Source organism: Aotus nancymaae, unplaced genomic scaffold (assembly GCF_030222135.1).
Source record: "Aotus nancymaae isolate 86718 unplaced genomic scaffold, 86718_ANA_hifiasm-v0.15.2.pri h1tg000076l, whole genome shotgun sequence".
NCBI lineage: Eukaryota > Metazoa > Chordata > Mammalia > Primates > Aotidae > Aotus > Aotus nancymaae.
The window spans coordinates 6,655,379-6,674,969 of NW_026988491.1; the positions used below are offsets into that span (position 1 = coordinate 6,655,379).

The window sequence follows — 19,591 nt, forward strand, 5'->3', positions numbered from 1 at the left end:
CAGTCTGACCTCAAAGGCTGCCAAGGCTGGGAGTCCAAAGCTCTGAGCCAAGTTCTGACTCTGCCACAAGTCACATGGGACCCTGGGCAAGTTAGTTCTTACCCACACCTGTATGAAGGGACTAATGATCTGTTTCCTGCCATCCTCACAGGATAGCTAAGAGGCTCCCACAGAGATGTAGGAAAGTGTCAAGCACCACACAGGAGTACAGAGTTTCTGGAAGGGGCCCCTGCCTTGTCTGTCTTGTTCACTGTGGTGCCTGTGACACAATGCTTTGCACGTCATAGCATGCAGTCACTAAGAAAAAGGACAAACAGTGGATGAATCACTAATTGTGGCCAAACATGACTTTTTCTTGTATTCCTTAGTATCCAGAGGGAAAAGAAGTTGCCTGTACTTCATTTGCTCGAGCAAGTGCACCAGCTTTTAATGCCTTTGTCAATTCTGAGAAGCTGTTTTACTTTCTTCCCAGCTGTGCTTGCTTTATAATAATTATGCTGGCTGGGTACGGTGACTCACACCTGTAATCCCAGCACTTTGAGAGGCCAAGGCAGGCAGATCACAAGGTCAGGAGTTTGAGACCAGCCTGGCCAATATGGTGAAACCCCGTCACTACTAAAAATAAAAAAAAAGCTGGGTGTGGTGGTGGGCACTTGTAGTCCCAGCTACTCGGGAGGCTGAGGCAGGAGAATCGCTTGAACCCGGGAGGCGGAGGTTGCAGTGAGCCAAGATTACACCACTGCACTCCAGCCTGGGCGACAGAGCAAGACTCTGTCTGGAAAAAAAATTATGCCCCAGTCTGTTCTTATTGTCTCACTGTACTGTCTAAGCAGTCCTTGGCAAAATGATCTAAGAGACTTAACTTTTGTATCCCTGTCCCTAAGAGCAGGAAGTTTTCTGGGGCTGCTCACCTGCCTCTGTCACTTGGTTTCCCTTATGTCATAAATTCTGGGCTGGTTTAATCTGTGTCTTCTCTACTGCAGCCTATTCATTCTGGCCAGTAGAGGTGATGGTCATTTCAGAAGCAGGAACAGGTCTGGACTTCTCTGCTCCCTGCTTTCAGTTAAGTCCATATCCCATCAAGCCTACCTGGCTTTTTGGTTTTAGGCACGGAGGAGATTGGAGAGGCTGCCCAATGCATAGAAAATGAGTCCATTTATCTGCTTCCTCATTGCTTGCAAGGGTAGAACAGTAGGTTTTCTTCTGCTTTCAGAAGAAATGAGGGATCAGGGATGTTTAGGCTGGAAGTGAAAAAGACCAAAAAATGACATGGCAGGTAGAATCAGGACCAATGACTGAAAAATACAGAGAACAGATCTTATTTCATGATAAAGAACTTACTAGCAATGGGTCTGCTGTTTGGCCGAGTTCTCTGCCACTGAAGATGTTCACATAGATAGGACAGCCTCTTGCCCAGACTCATGGTCTCAGCAGAGACCCAGACATGAGAAGGAAGTTCATTTCAGGCGGGTGCAGTGGCTCACACCTGTAATCCCAGCACTTTGGGAGGCTGAGGTGGGTGAATCACCTGAGATCAGGAGTTTGAGACCAGCCTGACCAACATGGAGAAACCCCATCTCTACTAAAAACACAAAATTAACCAGGCATGGTGGCACTTGCCTTTTTCCCAGCTATTTGGGAGGCTGAGGCAGGAGAATCACTTGAACCCGGGAGGTGAAGGTTACAACGAGCCGAGATTGCGCCATTGCACTCCAGCTATGTAGCTTTTCTATGGATGGGCAACAAGAGTGAAACTCCATCCAAAAAAAAAAAAAAAGGAAGTTCATTTCAAAAGTCTTTGAAAGCTTTTTCAAACCCTGAAATTCTGAAATGCTTCAGTGATTTCTGGACCCCTGAATAGTCATGAAGAGGAGTAGTCTGGGACTGACGAAAGGGAGAAGTTCAAAGAACTTGAGGAGCTTATGAATTAGCCCCACAACTGACCCAGTTTGGTATGGTGGGTGGCCACTCAGCTGCTGAATATTAAGCACTTTTTTATTTTTTTTGAGATGGAGTCTTGTTCTGTCGCCCACGCTGTAGTGTAGTAGCACAATCTCAGCTCACGGCATCCTCCGCCGCCCAGGTTCAAGCGATTCCCCTGCCTCAGCCTCCTGAGCAGCTGGGACCACAGGCATGCGCCACCATACCCAGCTAATTATTTTGTATTTTAGTAGAGATGGGGTTTCACCATGTTGGCCAGGATGGTCTCGATCTCCTGACCTCATGATCCGCCCGCCTTAGCCTCCCAAAGTGCTGGGATTACAGGTGTGAGCCACCGCGCCCAGCTACATTAAGCACATTTTAAGGAACCATCATACCTTTGAGCAAGAATGTGGGTAGCAGGTGGTGGAAAGGGCTTTGGAGAGAGACTAACCTGGATTCAAATATCTGGATTCCAGATCCTGGTACTTCCTGGCTCTTTGACCTTCACCAGTTCCTTTAGTCAGTTTCAAAAAGTTGGTGTTAATTATTATTTTAGTATTGTTTACCACTTTTGGCTTCATGTGTGCCAGTCCTGTACATGTGCTCAGTATCGTATAGACATTCACCTCACATTAGCCCTCAAAGACAGGAATAGCATTAACCCCATTTTTCACGAGGAAACTGAGACGAAGAAAAGCTACATGGCAGATTAGTGATGATACTGGGATTCTGTCCCGCATGCTTTTATCGTATTACCTAGCACTCTCTGGTCAGGATTAAATGAAGCTACCTGCGAAAGGCCCTGTGGTTGGGCCTGAGGAATATTGTTAAAAGGAGAGATACTTACTAAGGATAAGTTTGGACACAAAAGTACTTTAAATTCTAAATGTGTACATTTTATTTTTATTTTATTTTATTTTATTTTATTTTATTTTATTTATTTTTTTGAGACAGAGTCTCACTCTGTCACCCAGGCTGGAGTGAAGTGAATGGCTTGATCTCAGCTTACTGCAACCTTCACCTCCCAGTTTCAAGCAATTCTCCTGCCTCAGCCTCCTGAGTAGCTGGGACTACAAGCGTGCGTCACCATGCCTAGCTAATTTTGGTATTTTTAGTAGAGACAGGATTTCACTATGTTGGTCAGTCTGGTCTTGAACTCCTGACCTCAAGTGATCCACCTGCCTCAGCTTCCCAAAGTTCTGGGATTACAGGCATGAGCCACCACACCTGGACCTAAATGTGTATATTTTAAAATATGAACCCCCTCCTATAAGATGTCTTTCTGATATAGCTATCCAGAAGTTACTGAAATACCTTTAGTGTCAACATTGTCCTGGTTTCTGGCTGCATAAGAAGTAGAGAATGTTCCTAATATTCATGCTCTTGACTGTATACGTGCCCTCTTGCTTTGCTGACCTGACACCTTGTGTTATAGCTCTCAGCAGCTGGTGGCAAGCTCCTTGACCTCATCCTCCACCCTGACAGAGATCCTGGAAGCCATGAAGCACCCCTCGTAAGTGGCTCATCACAGATATGAGAGTAGGGTTAGAAGGCTCCCAAAAGCCTGTGCCATAGCAATACTTAGGCAATGTGGTTTGGTGGATTCATACATGACTCTACTTCTCACCAGTTTTGAGACCTTAGGCAAGTTATTTGACCTCTCTGAGCTTCTGTTTCCTTGTTTGTAAGCTGGGATTTTTTTTTTTTCTGAGGAGGCGTCTCGCTCTGTTGCCCAGGCTGGGGTGCAGTGGTGCAATCTTGGCTCACTGCAGCTTCCACCTCCCAGATTCAAGCGATTCTCCTGTCTCAGCCTCCTGAGTAGCTGGGATTACAGATGTGCACCATCACACCCGGCTAATTTTTGTATTTTTAGTAGAGATGGGGATTCACCATATGGGCCAGGCTGGTCTCAAACTCCTGACCTCATGATCCACCCACCTGGGCTCCCAAAGTGCTAGGATTACAGGTGGGAGCCACTGTGCCCAGCTAAGATGGGATTTTTTTTTTAAAGTAGTTAAGCCACAGGGTTGATGTAAGGATTAAATGAAATAATTCTGTGAGGTACCTAGTGTTATGCCTGACAAATATAGGTATTCTCTGAATGTCAGTTCCCATCTTTTCCCTCTACCCCTTCTCTTTTGCCCTCTGTAACAACTTCTTTTGTCCTCTCATGAGTATTTATCTGGGTCTAGGAATAGCTTAGGGACATTGCTTTATGGTATGCTCTAGTGGAAATCCCTTTTTTTTCATCTTTCCTTCCACTTGTTGCCATGGGACACACACATCCCCCCTGCTCCTGCTTACTGTGTTGAAACCCAGGACAGGAGTCCAGCTGCTCTCTGAACAGAAGGGCCTCTCGCCTTACTGCTTCATCAGCGCAGAGGTGGTGCACTGGCTGGTGAACCACGTGGAGGGGATCCAGACACAAGCAATGGCCATTGACATCATGCAGGTGAGACAGCAAGGGGGACTCACGGAGCTGCCTGTTCAGGTCCTGAAAAACCAGGGCCTTAGAAGCTATCACCCTTTCCAGTAATGAGATCTGCAGTTGAGTTTAGGGTCTGTTTTTAGTAAGTGTGAGGCCTGTCTGGAATTGATGAAAGAAGTGTTGCTTTGAAATACACTGTATCTTGACTTAAAAACTGGGCAGAATTTATTGTCTGAACTGAAACATTCTGGACAGAATTTGTGCACTTGTAAGCCTTAGAAAAATCTCTATGATTTTTGGGGGAATTCCCTCCCTCTGACCTCAAGCCCCCCCACCCCTGTTTCCCCTGGTCAATGCATGCTTATTTAAAACTCAATGCTGGATTCAAGGCTATGTGCTGGGGGCCTTTTGTCACCTGTACTTACTCTGTCAGTGCTGTTAATGCAACATAATGAAGATCTATCTGTCTCTGATTTGTCTCCTGCCTCAAGCAGCTCCTTGAGGGCAGGATCACCTCTTATTTTCCATTTCTGTATCACCAGTGCTAGGCATGTTGCTTGGCACCTGGTAGGCACTTAGAACCACGCTTGCTGGATTTAATTACACTGCTTAGAATTGGAACTCTGGAATATGGGAATATGACAGAACTGGAACAACAAGGAAATGGAAAAGGCCAGTTGGCTGAGCCAGTTCATACCATCCTGTCTATACAGAGGCCCCCACTGGAAGTCAGTACTGTTTCCTCACCAGCTGGGTTGTCGTCATGGAAATGTTAAAATCAATAACTGATTTGAATAAGCATGTGATTCTCAGTTCTCTCTTTGAGGGTCTTGATGTGCTATTTTGCATAGCCTTTTCCTTATACATTCTCACCTCCCTGAGAATTCGATTTCCTTGTTCAAATAATGAAATGCTACTACAGCAGTTAAAATGAATGAGCCGAAGGTGCATGTATCAACATGGATAAATGTCAGAAACATGATGTAACTGGAAAACCAACTTACAAAATGATATGATATTATGCCCTTTATTTGAAAATTTAAAATCCCACAAAAATACCTTATATTCTCTATTATACATGTTTATATAATAAAATTATTTAAAATTAATATTATACTAGGGGCCGGATGCAGTGGGTCACACCTGTAATCCCAGCACATTGGGAGGCTGAGGCAGGCAGATCACAAGGTCAAGAGATTGAGACCATCCTGGCCAACATGGTGAAATCCCATCTCTACTAAAAAAGAAAAAAAAAAAAATTAGCCGGGCATGGTGGTACGTGCCTGTAGTCCCAGCTACTCAGGAAGCTGAGGTAGGATAATTGCTTGAAACCGGAAAACACTGGAGTGAGCCGGGATCATGCCACTGCACTCCAGCCTGGCGATAGAGCGAGACTCCATCTCAAAAAAAAATAATAATAATAATATTACACTAACCATTTATTTCTGGGGAGAGAGGAAGAGTAATGGGAGTGGGAGAGTCTATGGAGAGTTTTTTAAATAAAAATATCTGAAATCAGTATAGAGAAATGTCAAATTTGTGAAAGCAGAATAGTGATATATGTGGATTTTTTTTTTTTTTTTTGAGTCTTGCTTTGTCACCCAGGCTGGAGTGCAGTGGTGCTAATCTTGGCTCATTGCAACCTCCACCTCCTGGGTTCAAGTGATTCTCCTGCCTCAGCCTCCCAAGTAGCTGGGATTACAGATGCATACCACCATGCCAGCTAATGTGTGTATTTTTGGTAGAGATGGGATTTCACCATGTTGGCCAGGCTGGTCTCGAACTCCTGGCCTCAGGTGATCCACCCCGCTCAGCCTCCCAAAGTTCTAGGGTTACAGCCTTGAGCCACTGCTCCCAGCCATCTGAATTTCTTTATGCTTTTCTACATGTTTGAAATATTTGATGATGATATGAGTTTACATTTTAAAATATAATTTATATCAAGTACAACATGTCTAATATGGGGGTGGAGGGTAGGGTCTCCTCAGTGCTCCTGTCACTCCCTTGTCTCCAGAGCATGACTGAGGGCTGCCCCTTTAAGATGCCCCTCTGCAGGAATTTCAGAGTTTCAATGTCTCTCCTAGAAAATGCTGGAAGAGCAGCTCATCACACACGCATCTGGCGAAGCCTGGCGGACCTTCATCTACGGCTTCTATTTCTACAAGATAGTAACGGACAAAGAGCCCGACCGAGGTCAGAGCCAAGGCGAATGCGGTTGCCCACAGGGGCCAGTGTTTTTCCTGGTGACTTGCTGTTTCACATGATGGTGCTTCCTGAGCTGCATGTGTGACTTTGTATTCTAAGCTGACAGATCTGTCAACTTCCTTGAGCCTTTGTACTTAATTTAAGCATAGCCAGAGTGACAAGGGTTTCTTAAGTTACAGTGTGTTCTTGGTGAGAACAGTGTGGGTGAAAGATAAAGCTAGAAGAGGCCAAGGGACCTGGTGTGAGGAAATTCCCACACATCATTTTTTGGTAGCTATTTTTAATTAGAGCACCCCACCCCCTTGCCCACCCAGCCCAGGTGGTTCTGATTATAATGTCATGCGCTCCACTCTGATTTATAGCACTTTTTACTTGCTGGATCTCTAGTCCAGACTCCATTTCTTCCGTCAGAAAGACCATCAAGTCCTAGCAAGTTTTCCAAGTTATATTTTAATTATTTGTGGGGTTTTTTGCTTTTGTTTGTTTTTTTAAATAATGAGAGAAAGTAATTCCCCAGAGGGAAAACTTTTTTTAGCATGGTCAGAGCTGGCTTCCATAACTGGAGGCATCTAGGATTCAGATCAGCATTTCGTAGGGCATGGTGGCTCATGCCTGTAATGCCAGCATTTTGGAAGGCCGAGGTGGGTAGATCACTTGAGTTTAAGAGTTCAAGACCAGCCTGGCCAACACTGTGAAATCCTGTCTCTACTAAAAAATACAAAATTAGCTGGGCATAGTGGTGCACACGTGTAATCCCAGCTACCTGAGAGACTTAGCCAAGAGAATCACTTGAAACCAGGAAGCAGAGGTTACAGTGAACCGAGATTGTGCCACTGCACTGCAGCCTGGGCGACAGCATGAAATTCCATCTCAAAAACAACAGCAACAACAGCAGCAAAACAGACCGGCTGAGTGCGGTGGCTCGCACCTATAATCTCAGCACTTTGGGAGGCTGAGGCAGGTGGATTACGAGGTCAGGAGTTCAAGACCAGCCTGGCAAAGATGGTGAAACCTTGTCTCTACTAAAACTTCAAAAAATGAGCCAGGTGTGGTGGTGGGCACCTATAATCCCAGCTACTCGGGAGGCTGAGGCAGGAGAATCGTGTGAGCCCGGGAGGCGGAGGTTGCAGTGAGCCAAGATTAAGCCACTGCACTCCAGTCTGGGTGACAGAGCGAGACTCCATCTCAAAAAAAAAAAACAAAAAACGAAACAGCAAACCATTTCCAGTACACATATAGCACAAGGAGACCTCTGGAAGTGACTCCTATCCTACAGAAAAAATGGTTTCTCGGCCTCTGGATTTAAAGAATCATACATGAGATGAAGCAGCTAGTGCCATTCTCCATGCTGTCTTGTCTAAGAATATGGCAGAAGTGAAACTGTGTGGGATTTTTTTCCTTGTAGCCACTAGTATATCCATTGGCACTTTTCCCTTTAAATTCTAAATCTGACCAGTAGATACCTGTCTTACCTTCAAGTTGAAAACATACCAGGTTACTGTTATATATTCTGAAATTCGAGGTATGAAACTGATCATAAGGTCAAGTGTGGTAGTGGCTGATGCCTATAATCCCATCTCCTTGGAAGCCTGAGACGTGAGGACTTCTTGAGGCCAAGAGTTTAAGATCAGCTTGGTCAAGCAATATAGCAAAACCCCATCTCTACAGAAAAAAAATTGGCTGGGCGTGGGCCTACACACTTGTCATCACCGCTACTCAGGAAGCTGAAATGGGAGGATTGCTTGAGCCCAGGAGGTTGAGGTTATAGTGAGCCATGATTGTACCACTGCACTGAAGACTTGGCAAAACAGTGCAGACCCTGTCTCTAAAAGAAAAATAGAAATAAACTGAGTATAAAATATTTTTTAAGGATGGGCACAGCAACACACACCTGTAATCCCAGCATTTTGGGAGGCCAAGGCAGGTAGATCACCTGAAGTCAAAAGTTCAAGACCAGCCTGGCCAATGTGGTGAAACCCTGTCTACTAAAAATACAAAAGTTAGCCAGGCATGGTGGCCCATGTCTGTAATCCCAGCTACTTGGGAGACTGAGACAGAGCTGGTTGAACCCAGGAGGCAGAGGCTGCAGTGAGCCAAGATCATGCCCTTGTACTCCAGCCTAGGTGACAGAATGAGACTCCATCTCAAAAAAAATAAAATAAAATAAAAATAATATATATACACACACACACACATAAATATATATATAAATTGAAGTGAAGTTCACATGATATAAAATTAACCATTTAAAAATGAACAGTTTTCTGGCCACTGCTCCTGTCAAGAAGAAGAAAAAATAAATAAATAAATAAAATTTAAAAAATAAAAATGAACAGTTGAGGGCATTTAGTACATCCACAGTGTTGTACGACTATCACATCCATCTAGTTCCTGACTATTTGCATCACCCTGAAATGAAACCCCATCTTCTTTAGCAATCACCTTTCAACTCTTCCTCCCACCCCCAGCAACCACTAATCTGCTTTCTGTCTCAAAGATTTCCCTATTTGGTACATTTCATATAAATGGAACCATACACTATGTGTCCTTTAGTGTCTGGCTTCTTTTACTTAACCTGTTTTTAAGGTTTATCAGGTTGTAGCATGCATGATTAAGAAAATAAGCATTTGTGTTGAGTACTCTTCTCTCCTCCTCTTTTCCCAGTGGCCATGCAGCAGCCAGCCACCACCTGGCACACAGCAGGAGTGGATGACTTCGCCAGCTTCCAGCGCAAGTGGTTTGAGGTGGCCTTTGTGGCAGAAGAGCTCGTGCACTCTGAGATTCCTGCCTTTCTCCTGCCCTGGCTGCCCAGCCGGCCAGCCTCTTATGCAAGTAGGCACAGCTCCTTTAGCCGAAGTTTTGGAGGACGGAGCCAGGCAGCTGCACTCTTAGGTACATGCTCAACCCAGACAAGGTCTGGGGGTGTGCCAGTGGGTGGCTGCAGGAAGGTGGTGGCCAGCCAAGGGAACGATGCCACATGAACCAGGATTAGAGTCGCTGAGGCTGTCACACCAGCCACCGTGTCTGTCGGCACTGTTGGCTCCCCTGCTGACTTCCACTGACTGAGTGGCTTTATGATTGTCCCAACCAACAGACAGTATTTAGCACCTCTCAAATCAGAACATAGTGTCGCACCTTCTCAGAGAGGAGAGAAGAAATATGTGGCCAATTTTCCCCAGAGTTCCGTATGATATAGGAGATGTGAGATAATAGTGAGAGATAGTGCTCACTGCACCAGCTAGTTCCTGCCAGAGGCCTTCCCTACAACCATAGCATCTTACAATCTCAGAAGAGGAAGGAACCTAAAAGGCCATCCATTCCAGATACTCATGCAGAGCAAGAGTCTCTCTCTCCTCTTCCTTTCCTCCCCAAATGTCCTTCCATATTGAAGGATGTAAATTGAAACACTTCCCTCCTTTCCACCATTCTTGTAGCTATAAGATGGGGTGAACACCTGCTTATTGAAAAGTTGATGACCTCTGATAGGAAATGGTGAACTCTGCCCTAGAGGACCTGACTGATAAGTTGAAATGTGAACATCTTTAGAAAATACCTGCTCTGGGCAAGGACCATGGGATTTATCTCATGGGCAAGTTGGAGGATCCCGAAACTCTCTGAAAGGAAGAAAGCAAAGAGAACATAAACCAAACTCAAGGGAAATTCCATGTTCTGCTTTGTGTGCCTGTAAACACCCAGCTAATTGGAATCCTCTCCTAGCTGGTAAAAGGAGATGTTAATGGTTATCAAAGTTTCTAGATCCACGCTGGGTGCAGTGGCCCATGCCTGTAATCTCAGCACTTTGGGAGGCCAAGGTAGGTGGATCACTTGAGGTCAGGAGTTCAAGACCAGCCTGACCAACATGGTGGAACCCTGTCTATTAAAAATACAAAATTAGGCTGGGCGCGGTGGCTCATGCCTATAATCCCAGCAGTTTGAGAGGCCAAGGCAGGTTGATCACCTGAGATCAGAAGTTCCATACCAACCTGGCCAACATGATGAAACCCTATCTCTACTAAAAATACAAAAAATTGGCTGGGTGTAGTGGCGGATGCCTATAATCCCAGCTACTCAGGAGGCTGAGGCAGGAGAATTGCTTGAACCTGGGAGGCAGAGGTTGCAGTGAGCCGAGATCATGCCATTGCACTCCAGCCTGGGCAACAAGAGTGAAACTCCATCTCAAAAATAATTAATTAATTAATTAATTAATACAAATATAAAATTAGCTAGGCATGGTGGCACATGCCTGTAATCCCAGCACTTTGGGAGGCCGAGGTGGGTGGATCACTTGAGGTCAGGAGTTCGAGACCAGCCTGACCAACATGGAGAAACCCCGTCTCTACTAAAAATACAAAATTAGCTGGGAATGGTGGCACATGCCTGTAATCCCAGCTACTTGGGAGGCTGTAGCAGGAGAATCACTTGAACCCAGGAGGTGGAGGTTGCAGTGAGCTGAGATTGCACCATTGCAGTCCAGCCTAGGGGACAAAGCAAGATTCTGTCTCAAAAAAAAAGTTTCCAGATCCTGAGATTTACTTGGATCTGGGTATGGCTCACTCCAGCAGTGCCCAGTGCTGTACGTGAGAAGTGATCACCTGAATTCAGGAGTCCGAGACCAGTGGGGTGGGGAGGATAGGGCAGAACCTTGAAAAGAACAGCTCCTCCTCCTTTCCCTCAGGCAGTCATGACTTGTCCTTCTCCCTTCTGTTCATTTCTGTCTACCTCCTTGATGTTTTTTGGGGTTAAAGAAGCCATATCCTCCTTGTTATCCTAGGGTGCTCACCTCCAGCAACCTAACTACCTAGAGCAAATAACCAGGGCTTGAGACCTAAGGCCTTTGAATAGCAAGCAGCAACCTTGTGATTTTATGTCCTGGAAGGGCCTATTAGAAATAGCAGATAAGGCCAGGTGTGATGGCTCATGCCTATAATCCCAGCACTTTGGGAGGCTGAGGTGGGAGGATCACTTGAGGTCAGGAGTTCAAGACCAGCCTGGCCAACATGATGAAACCTCATCTCTACTAAAAATATAAAAATTAGCCGGGTATGGTGGCGGGTGCCTGCAATCCCAGCTACTCAGGAGGCTGAGGCAGAAGAATTGCTTGAATCCAAGAGGCACAGGTTGTAGTAAGCTGAGATGGTGCCACTGAACCCCAGCCTGGCTGACAGAGTGAGACTCCATCTCAAAAAATAAATAAATAAATAAATAAATAGGCCAGGCGTGGTGGCTCACGCCTATAATCCCAGCACTTTGGGAGGCTGAGGCAGGCAGATCACCTGAATTCAGGAGTCCGAGACCAGCGTGACCAACATGGAGAAACCCCATCTCTATTAAAACCAAAAAAATACAAAAAATTAGCCGGGCCATTCCATTTTGCCTATTGAATTAAAAAAAAAAAAAAAACCTTATTAAAAAATTAGCCCAGCATGGTGGTACATGCCTGTAATCCCAGCTACTTTGGAGGCTGAGGCAGGAGAATCACTTGAACCCAGGAGGTGGAGGTTTCGGTGAGCCCAGATCACACCATTGCACTCCAGCCTGGGCAACAAGAGTGAAAGTCTGTCTTATCTCAAAAAAAGAAGAAGAAGAAGAAATAGCAAATAAAAGGACAGGTAACTACCCTGACGTCAGTGGAAAGCAGAAGCCAATAGTCCAGCAACAAAGGTGGAGTGGGGAAAACCTGTTACAAATATAACAAACACAAGAACTTGATAAGTACAGTGTTAGTCATTCACTTACAGCACTAAATTGCATATGAGAAGCTTCTCAAGAAGCAGCTTTACACCATTTTTCTCACAAAATCAAGTTTATTTTTAGTAGCCAAGTTTTAAAGTCTACTTTTTCCTCGTAGATAAAACTTAAGAATTTTCATCTCTGCAGAACAAGGAACTAAGCCTGAAAGCTAGGTGCTTTCAGATACGTACCAAAAAGAGAGTTGAAAAGTCAACTTCCCACTCCCTTCCAGGTTACTTTCTGAGAAAAAGACACAGTGCATTACATTAAGCAAATATTGGATCATGCATGGCAATAATTTATGTGAGAGCTGAAGAAAGCAAAAAGGTTTCTTCCTTTTAAAAAATAAATTTCAAATAAATGCCACAAATCCAAGTGACACCTCCTTGTAGTGAGAGGCCCTTGGACCAGCACGTAGAATGTATTTACTCCACTGATTTCTTGCAAGTGTGTTTACAGATCCCTCATTAACACCCCAGATTAGAGGCAGAGAATTGGGGGCAGCTAATGGCAGCAAGTGTACTAACAAATTTTAGCAAAATGTTTTGCAAAATAAATCTGTTAAGTTTTGGTCTTTTAAGGTGGAAAATTACTGTCATTTGTTCTTTTTTTTTTTTTTTTTTGAGATGGAGTCTCATTCTGTTGCCAAGGCTGGAGTGCAATGGTGCAATCTTGGCTCACTGCAACCTCTGCCTCCCGGGTTCAAGCAATTCTCTGTCTCAGCCTCCAGAGTAGCTGGGATTACAGGTGCCCACCACCATGCCTGGCTAATTTTTTTTTTGTATTTTTAGTAGAGATGGGTTTCACCATCTTGGCCAGGCTGGTCTTGAACTCCTGACTTCGTGATCCACCCGCCTCAGCCTCCCAAAGTGTTGGGACTACAGGTGTGAACCACCATGCCTGGCCTGTTCATTCTTTCTTTTTTTCTTTTCTTTTTCCTTCTCTCCTCTCCTCCCCTCCCCTCCCCTCCCTTCCTCTTTTCAAAAATAGAGAGAGTCTCCCTATGTTACCTAGGCTGGTTTCAAATTCCCAGATGCAAGGAATCTTCCCACCTCAGCCTCCCAAAGTGCTAGGATTACAGGTGGGAGCCATCATGCCTGGTTTGTTCTTCCTTTACTTGAAAGTGTTCAACAAAAGAAATTATTCAAATGTGACTCTTCTCCAGTAGATCATACAAAACCCTAGAGCAGAGTTTCTCAGCTTTGGCACTACTGACATTTTGTGCCAGATCATTCTTGTGGGGAAGTGTTCAGTGCACTGGAGGATGTTGAGCAGCATCCCTGGCTTCTACTCATTAGCACCCCCAGACCCACCCAGTATGATAAAATTTCTCCTGACATTGCCAAATGTTCCCTGGAGGTTTGTAAAATTGCCCCAGTTGAGAACTGCTGTCCTAGGGGGAACTGAAGAATTCCAATCAGAAGCAAAGATTAGAGCAAAACCTGAGAGACTTTGAAGCCCATCAGTAACTTCCCTAAGCAGGTGTCAAGTTGATGCGTGATAAGGTCATGCTTTCAGAGCTTTGGGATAGACTGGATGGTCAGAGCTGGAGCTGAGATGTTAGAAGGAAACACTTCTCTGCTCTGCTCTGGCCCATGGGCTCCTCTTGTGCTTTCAGAGGTGCCAGTGATGGTTGCTTCAGTCCTGCCTGCTGTGGTGCGGTGGTAATAACAACATTAATGCTGTGACTTGTAGAAAATGTATGTGTCAGGCCCTGAACAGCAGAAAATCGTCTCATTAATCTTTACCTCAGTCTCCTGATGGGTACTACAATTTATGCTTTAGAGTTTAGGAAACTGTGAGGCTCAGAGAGGCGAAGTAATTTGCCCAAGGCTCTGCATCTACTAAGTGCTAAAGCTGGAGTTTGTTCTCAGGACTGCCTGGCCCTGAATTCTAAGCTCCAAGCATACTACATTTCAGTCCAAGGAGACGAAAGTGAAAGCCTCTCAGGACTTTGGATGATTTGTACAGGAGCCTAGTTCCAGGAGTGACTCCTGCCTCAGTGATGAGGGACACTCAGGTCCCAGACCCTTGCTGCAGAACCACAGCTTTCTTGGTGTGCCCTTTCTTCCTCTCTGTGCCATCCCCACTGGTCTTCCCAATGCACTCCCTCCAGTCCTGGCTTCACCTCCAGCAGGACCTGTAACCAGTTGAACTTGCTGTCATTCTCTCTCTCCCACCTCACATCTCACTTCCCTCATTACATAGCTTTGAGCCACCAAACCTCATTACACAGCTTTGAGCCCCGCTCCCCACCCTCATCATCAGCATCTTGTGTCACTGTGAAAACTGAAGCGGTCAGAAGAAAACTCCCACCTGCCATCTGCCCTCACCCAGTAGCTATGTCTGTCTCCTCTTCTGCCTTCCCCTGACGCAGCATCTCACTTGCACACAAGACCCCAGCCTTCGCAGTATTCAGTATAGCACTTTGGCAAACATCTCCTCTCCCTGAGTTCTCCCTCTGCTAAAGCATCCCCATCAATCTATGACAGGCACATGCTCTCCTGCTGGCAAAAACAAAACTCAAATCGGGTTTCTGTCCATTCCCTCTGCTGGAACAACCTTCCCAATGCAGGGAGCCCATGTTGTTTAGCCTGGCTGCCAGTCCTCAGTCCTGGTCCTCCTTGCCTGCAGCAGTATTTGTCAAATGACCTCTGATTCCTCCTTTAAACCCTTACCTTGCATGACTCTCGAGGCACTGCTCCCTTGGCTCTCCTCCTCTGTTTTAAAATCAGTTTCCTTTCTCTTCAGCAACCTAATATTTTAATATTACAGCATCCAGGCCTCAGCCCACCCTCATCTCCATGCCCCAAAGGGTCTCATCAGTCTGGTGACCTTTATTACCTCAAGATCTGGTTACTCCCAATTTCTATCTCCGTCCCAGCCCACGTCTCCAATTCTAGACTCATACTTCCAGCTACCTACTCGACGTGGTCACTTAGAGAACTGGATGTACAGTGTTCGGACCCAACCCTGCTGTTCCCCTGCAATGCCTTAGTCTTGCCTTCTCATTCTAGTCACTTAGGAAAACTCAGCTGCCTTCTGCTGCTCTTTCTCTCATGCTCTACATCCAGCCTATTAGCAAATTCTGTTTTCCTTTTAGTTACCTTCAATATTGATTCAGGATTAACCATTCCTTACTGTCTCCTCCATGATCCTGGTTCAAGCCACCTTCATCTCCTATCTGCATTGCTGCTTCACCTCTGGACTGGCCTCCTGGCTTCTGCCCCTGCTCCTTATAAACTGCTTTGCACACAGAAGCTAGAGAGACCTCTTCAAGTGGAAGTCAGATAATGTTCCTCCTCTGGGCAGGATCCTCTTGTGGCTTCCAACTCACTCGAAACCAAAGCCAGAGTCTTCAGCAGCCCCACAGTCCCCCAGGATGCGGTCCTCTCATTCTCTGCCTCATCTCCTGTCCACCTCCTGTCATTCTGCTGCACTATGTCAGCTTCCGTCTGTGTCTGGTGTCTGTGAACATGCCACACACACCTCTGCTTCCAGTGTCTTCCTTCTGCCTTGGGCACTGTTTCCCCAAGGTGCCCCTCACTTGCTTCAAGTCTCTTGTCCAAAATCATGTGTGAGTGAGGCCTTCCCTGACCCCACACTGCACACTCAGGGCCCCTTTCCCTACTTCTTCATCTCCTATGCTCCTGCCACCACCTGACATTGTGTGTGTGTTTGTACAATTATTGTGTTTTTCGTTTTCCTTTTTTTCCTTTTTTTGAGACAAGTCTCAGTCTGCCACTCAGGCTGGAGTGCAGTGGCATGATCTTGGCTCACTGCAACCTCCATCTCAGGGGTTCACTGCAACCTTCATCTCCTGGGTTCAAGAGATTCTGCCTCCCAAGTAGCTGAGACTACAGGCACCCACCACTATGCCCGGCTAATTTTTGTATTTTTAGTAGAGACAGGATTTCACCATGTTGGCCAGGCTGGTCTCAAACTCCTGATCTCAAGTGATCTACCTGCCTGGACCTCCAAAATTCTGGGATTACAGGCATGAGCCACCCTGCCCATTCTGTGTTTTTCTACTTCCACAAAAACTTAAGCCATGTGATGAATTTAGTTTCATTCACTGGCTATCCCAGCACCTAGAATGGTACTTCATGCATAGTCACCTCCAATAAATATTTGTTGAATGTCTGAAAAAATATGAATGAATGTAGTTTGGCAGAATTGGGGAAAATTGAATTTGGAACATTTGTAGTCATCAAACCTTCTGACACTAATCAATTGTCCAGGTGTCAGAAAGACACTAATTCTGCCATTCAATCTATTGAAGATACCACTCTGCTGTGGTCATCAAGCAAATAAAATGCTACCAGCTCAGGAACAAACTGCCTCTCACCTAGGCATGTCCTTACTCCTCACCGAGTGAACGGACACGCTGTATGTCATGGGGGCATGTGCACAGTCTTAGCCTGTTTGCTCTACTTACTCCTTGGTTAGAGTTACTGCTTGTGGAAAATGCCTTAGGTGTCATCACCTTTGCATCATTATTTTGGCTTTGGAGGCTCTCTTGACAGGTTTTTTAAGAGACAGGGTCTTACTCTGTTGCCCAGACTGGAGTGCAGTGGTGTGATCCTAGCTCACTACAACCTCAAACTCCTGGGCTCAAGCAATCCTTCCACCAGCGCCTCCAAGTAGCTGGGACTGCAGGTGCACACCATCATGCCCAGCTAGTTTTTTATTTGGTTTTGTAGAGACAAGGTCTCTCTATGTTGGTCAGGCTGGTCTTGAACGCCTCTGCTCAAGCAGTCCTCCCACTTGGCCTCCGAAAGTGCTGGCACTAAGGGGTGAGCTGATGCCCTCTCCTGACAGTTTTTATAGGAATATCCTCATTTCCAAAGCCTCATTCTGTAAGCTGATGCAACCCTCTCTTGAGTTCTGGTCTTCAGCTCAAGATGAGATTCAGATAATCTCAGTTTAGCTTTGACATTTCTTAGTACTTAAAGAGAAGCATTATATAGGCCAGGTGGGGTGGCCCATGCCTGTAATCCCAGCACTTTGGAAGGCTGAGACGGGCAGATCACTTGAGGTCAGGAGTCTGAGACCAGTCTGGCCAACATGTTGAAACCCTGTCTCTACTAAAAATACAAAAGTTAGCCGGCTGTGGTGGCATGCACCTGTAATCCCAACTACTTGGGAAGCTGAGGCATAAGAATCACTTGAACCTGGGAGGCGGAGGTTGCAGTGAGCCTAGATTGTGCCACTCCACTCCAGCCTGAAAAAGTGTGTCTCCATCTCAAAAGAAAAAAAAGAGAGAAACAGTATATAGAAAAATAAGTCATATGTCCAAAAAATAGGGAGAGTCGGGAAGAAGAGAGGATTTATGTCTATAGCAGGTAATTTATTAAACAGGAATTCTTCACCTGGGGTCTGTGTGTGGGCTTTAGGAGGGGTCAGTGAATCTGAAATTAGGCAAAGTTTTGTGTGTGTGCATATTTCCTGGGAAAACATCCTTCTATTAGCTACCCAGTGGTTTCCATAGTTGTTACAGAGGAATTTCATTCCACAGCCTCTTGCCCATCACTGTTCCCAAAAGAAATGGGTTTCTTTTCCTTTTAAACCTGATACGGCCATATTACAGCCAACTCTCAGACCTTTGTGTTAGGATATGAGCAGTTTCTTCTCAGCATTTTTTTAGGTTAGAATATAGTCTTTTACTGTGTCATTTACTTAAGTGGGGAAGATCTATTGTCTTTAAATTGAGCTATCTTCAGTGTTTGGGTTTTTCCTCAGGAAAAAAATTAACATGATTTATAGGTGGAAGAAGGCCTGTGTATCATTTGTGACCTCTTCCTTTTTTTGTTTTTTGTTTTGACATGTCTAGATGGAGTCTTGCTCTGTAGCCCAGGCTGGAGTGCAGTGGTGCAATCTTGGCTCACTGCAACCTCCAACTCCCGGGTCCCAGTTCAAGCAATTCTTCTGCCTCAGCCTCCCAAGTAGCTGGGATTACAGGCATGAGCCACCATGTCCAGCTAATTTTTGTATTTTTTAGTAGAGACGGGGTTTCACCATGTTGGCCAGTCTGGTCTTGAACTCCTGACCTCGTGATCCCCCGGCCTCAGCCTCCCAAAGTGCTGGGATTATAGGCACGAGCCACTGCACCCGGCTGACATGTTCCTTTTTAAACACTTAGGACACTCAGTTGGAAGTTAACACTGGATATCTGTTTTGAAATGCCTGACATTGACGCATGGCTCTGTCTAGCTTTGCTCGTGGTGGCTCCTACTTCCCCATCCCGGTCACTCTGGGCTGCTGACCTGGGAAGCAGCAGGAGCATCTGAGACTCTAGTAGCCCTTAAGCCCACTCACACACCTTTGCCTTCTCAGCCTTGTTTTGTTTGTGTTGCTGGGCTGTTTTTTTTGTTTAGTTGGTTGTTGATTGTTTTTTTGTTTTTTTTTTTGGAAACGGAGTCTTTCTCTGTCACCCAGGCTGGAGTATGGTGGCATGATCTCAGCTCACCACAACCTCCACCTCCTGGGTTCAAGCAAGTATCCTGCCTCAGCCTCCCGAGTAGCTGGGATTACAGGCGTGCACCACCATGTCTGGCTAATTTTTTTGTATTTTTAGTAGAGACAAGGTTTCACCATGTTGGTCAGGCTGGTCTCAAACTCATGACCTCAGGTGATCCACCCACCTTGGCCTCCCAAAGTGCTGAAATTACAGGCATGAGCCACCATGCCCAGCTCCTTGTTTGTGTTTTTGAGACAGAGTCTTGCCCTGTTGCCCAGGCTGGAGTGCAGTGGCAGAATCCTAGCTCATTGCAGCCTCAACCTCTTGAATTCAAGTGACCCTCCTGCCTCAGCCTCCCAAGTAGCTGGGAACACAGACATGTGCCAGCATGCCTGGTTAATTTTTTGATATTTTGTGGATACAGGGCCTTTGTTGCCCAGGCTGGTTTTGAACTTCTGGACTCAAGCAGCCCCTCCACCTCAGCCTCTCAAAGTGTTAAGATTACAGCTGTGAGCTACTGCACCTGGCCCCAGCCTTTCCTTGAAGGCCCACTGGATTTTGGGGTCAGAAGGGAATTTAGAGCACCTCTGTCCAAACCCTGACACTTCAATGTTTTCTGCAGTACTCCTGATAAGTGGGGAGCCGGCTTCTCTTTGAAAACACCCGTCAACATGGCACTTACTCCCAAGATTGCTTGTTCCTTACCTAGGCACCTCTGATTGTTATGTTGCATTGGTGTTGCATTTTTCGCCTCTGCTGAGACTGTTCCCTTCCCCAGGTTACGAATAATCCCTGGCTATGACCTGGGTGAAGGATGCTCAACCTGTTCCTTTTCTGGGCTTGCA

The 19,591-nt window shown here is 45.7% G+C and overlaps 1 protein-coding gene across 12 annotated transcripts in view; it reads left to right on the forward strand.

The window, feature by feature from the left end:
* DEPDC5 (DEP domain containing 5, GATOR1 subcomplex subunit) overlaps positions 1-19,591 on the forward strand; it is a 153,180-nt gene that overhangs the window by 116,830 nt on the left and 16,759 nt on the right. For 11 of the 12 annotated variants that reach the window (XM_064367924.1, XM_064367927.1, XM_064367930.1 and 8 more), the window contains 4 exons: positions 3,359-3,436; positions 4,243-4,375; positions 6,436-6,544; positions 9,221-9,448. In XM_064367924.1, coding sequence (XP_064223994.1) covers positions 3,359-3,436; positions 4,243-4,375; positions 6,436-6,544; positions 9,221-9,448 — 548 coding nt within the window. The remainder of the gene's footprint in view (positions 1-3,358; positions 3,437-4,242; positions 4,376-6,435; positions 6,545-9,220; positions 9,449-19,591) is intronic. The other variant, XM_064367922.1, reaches the window with a different exon arrangement.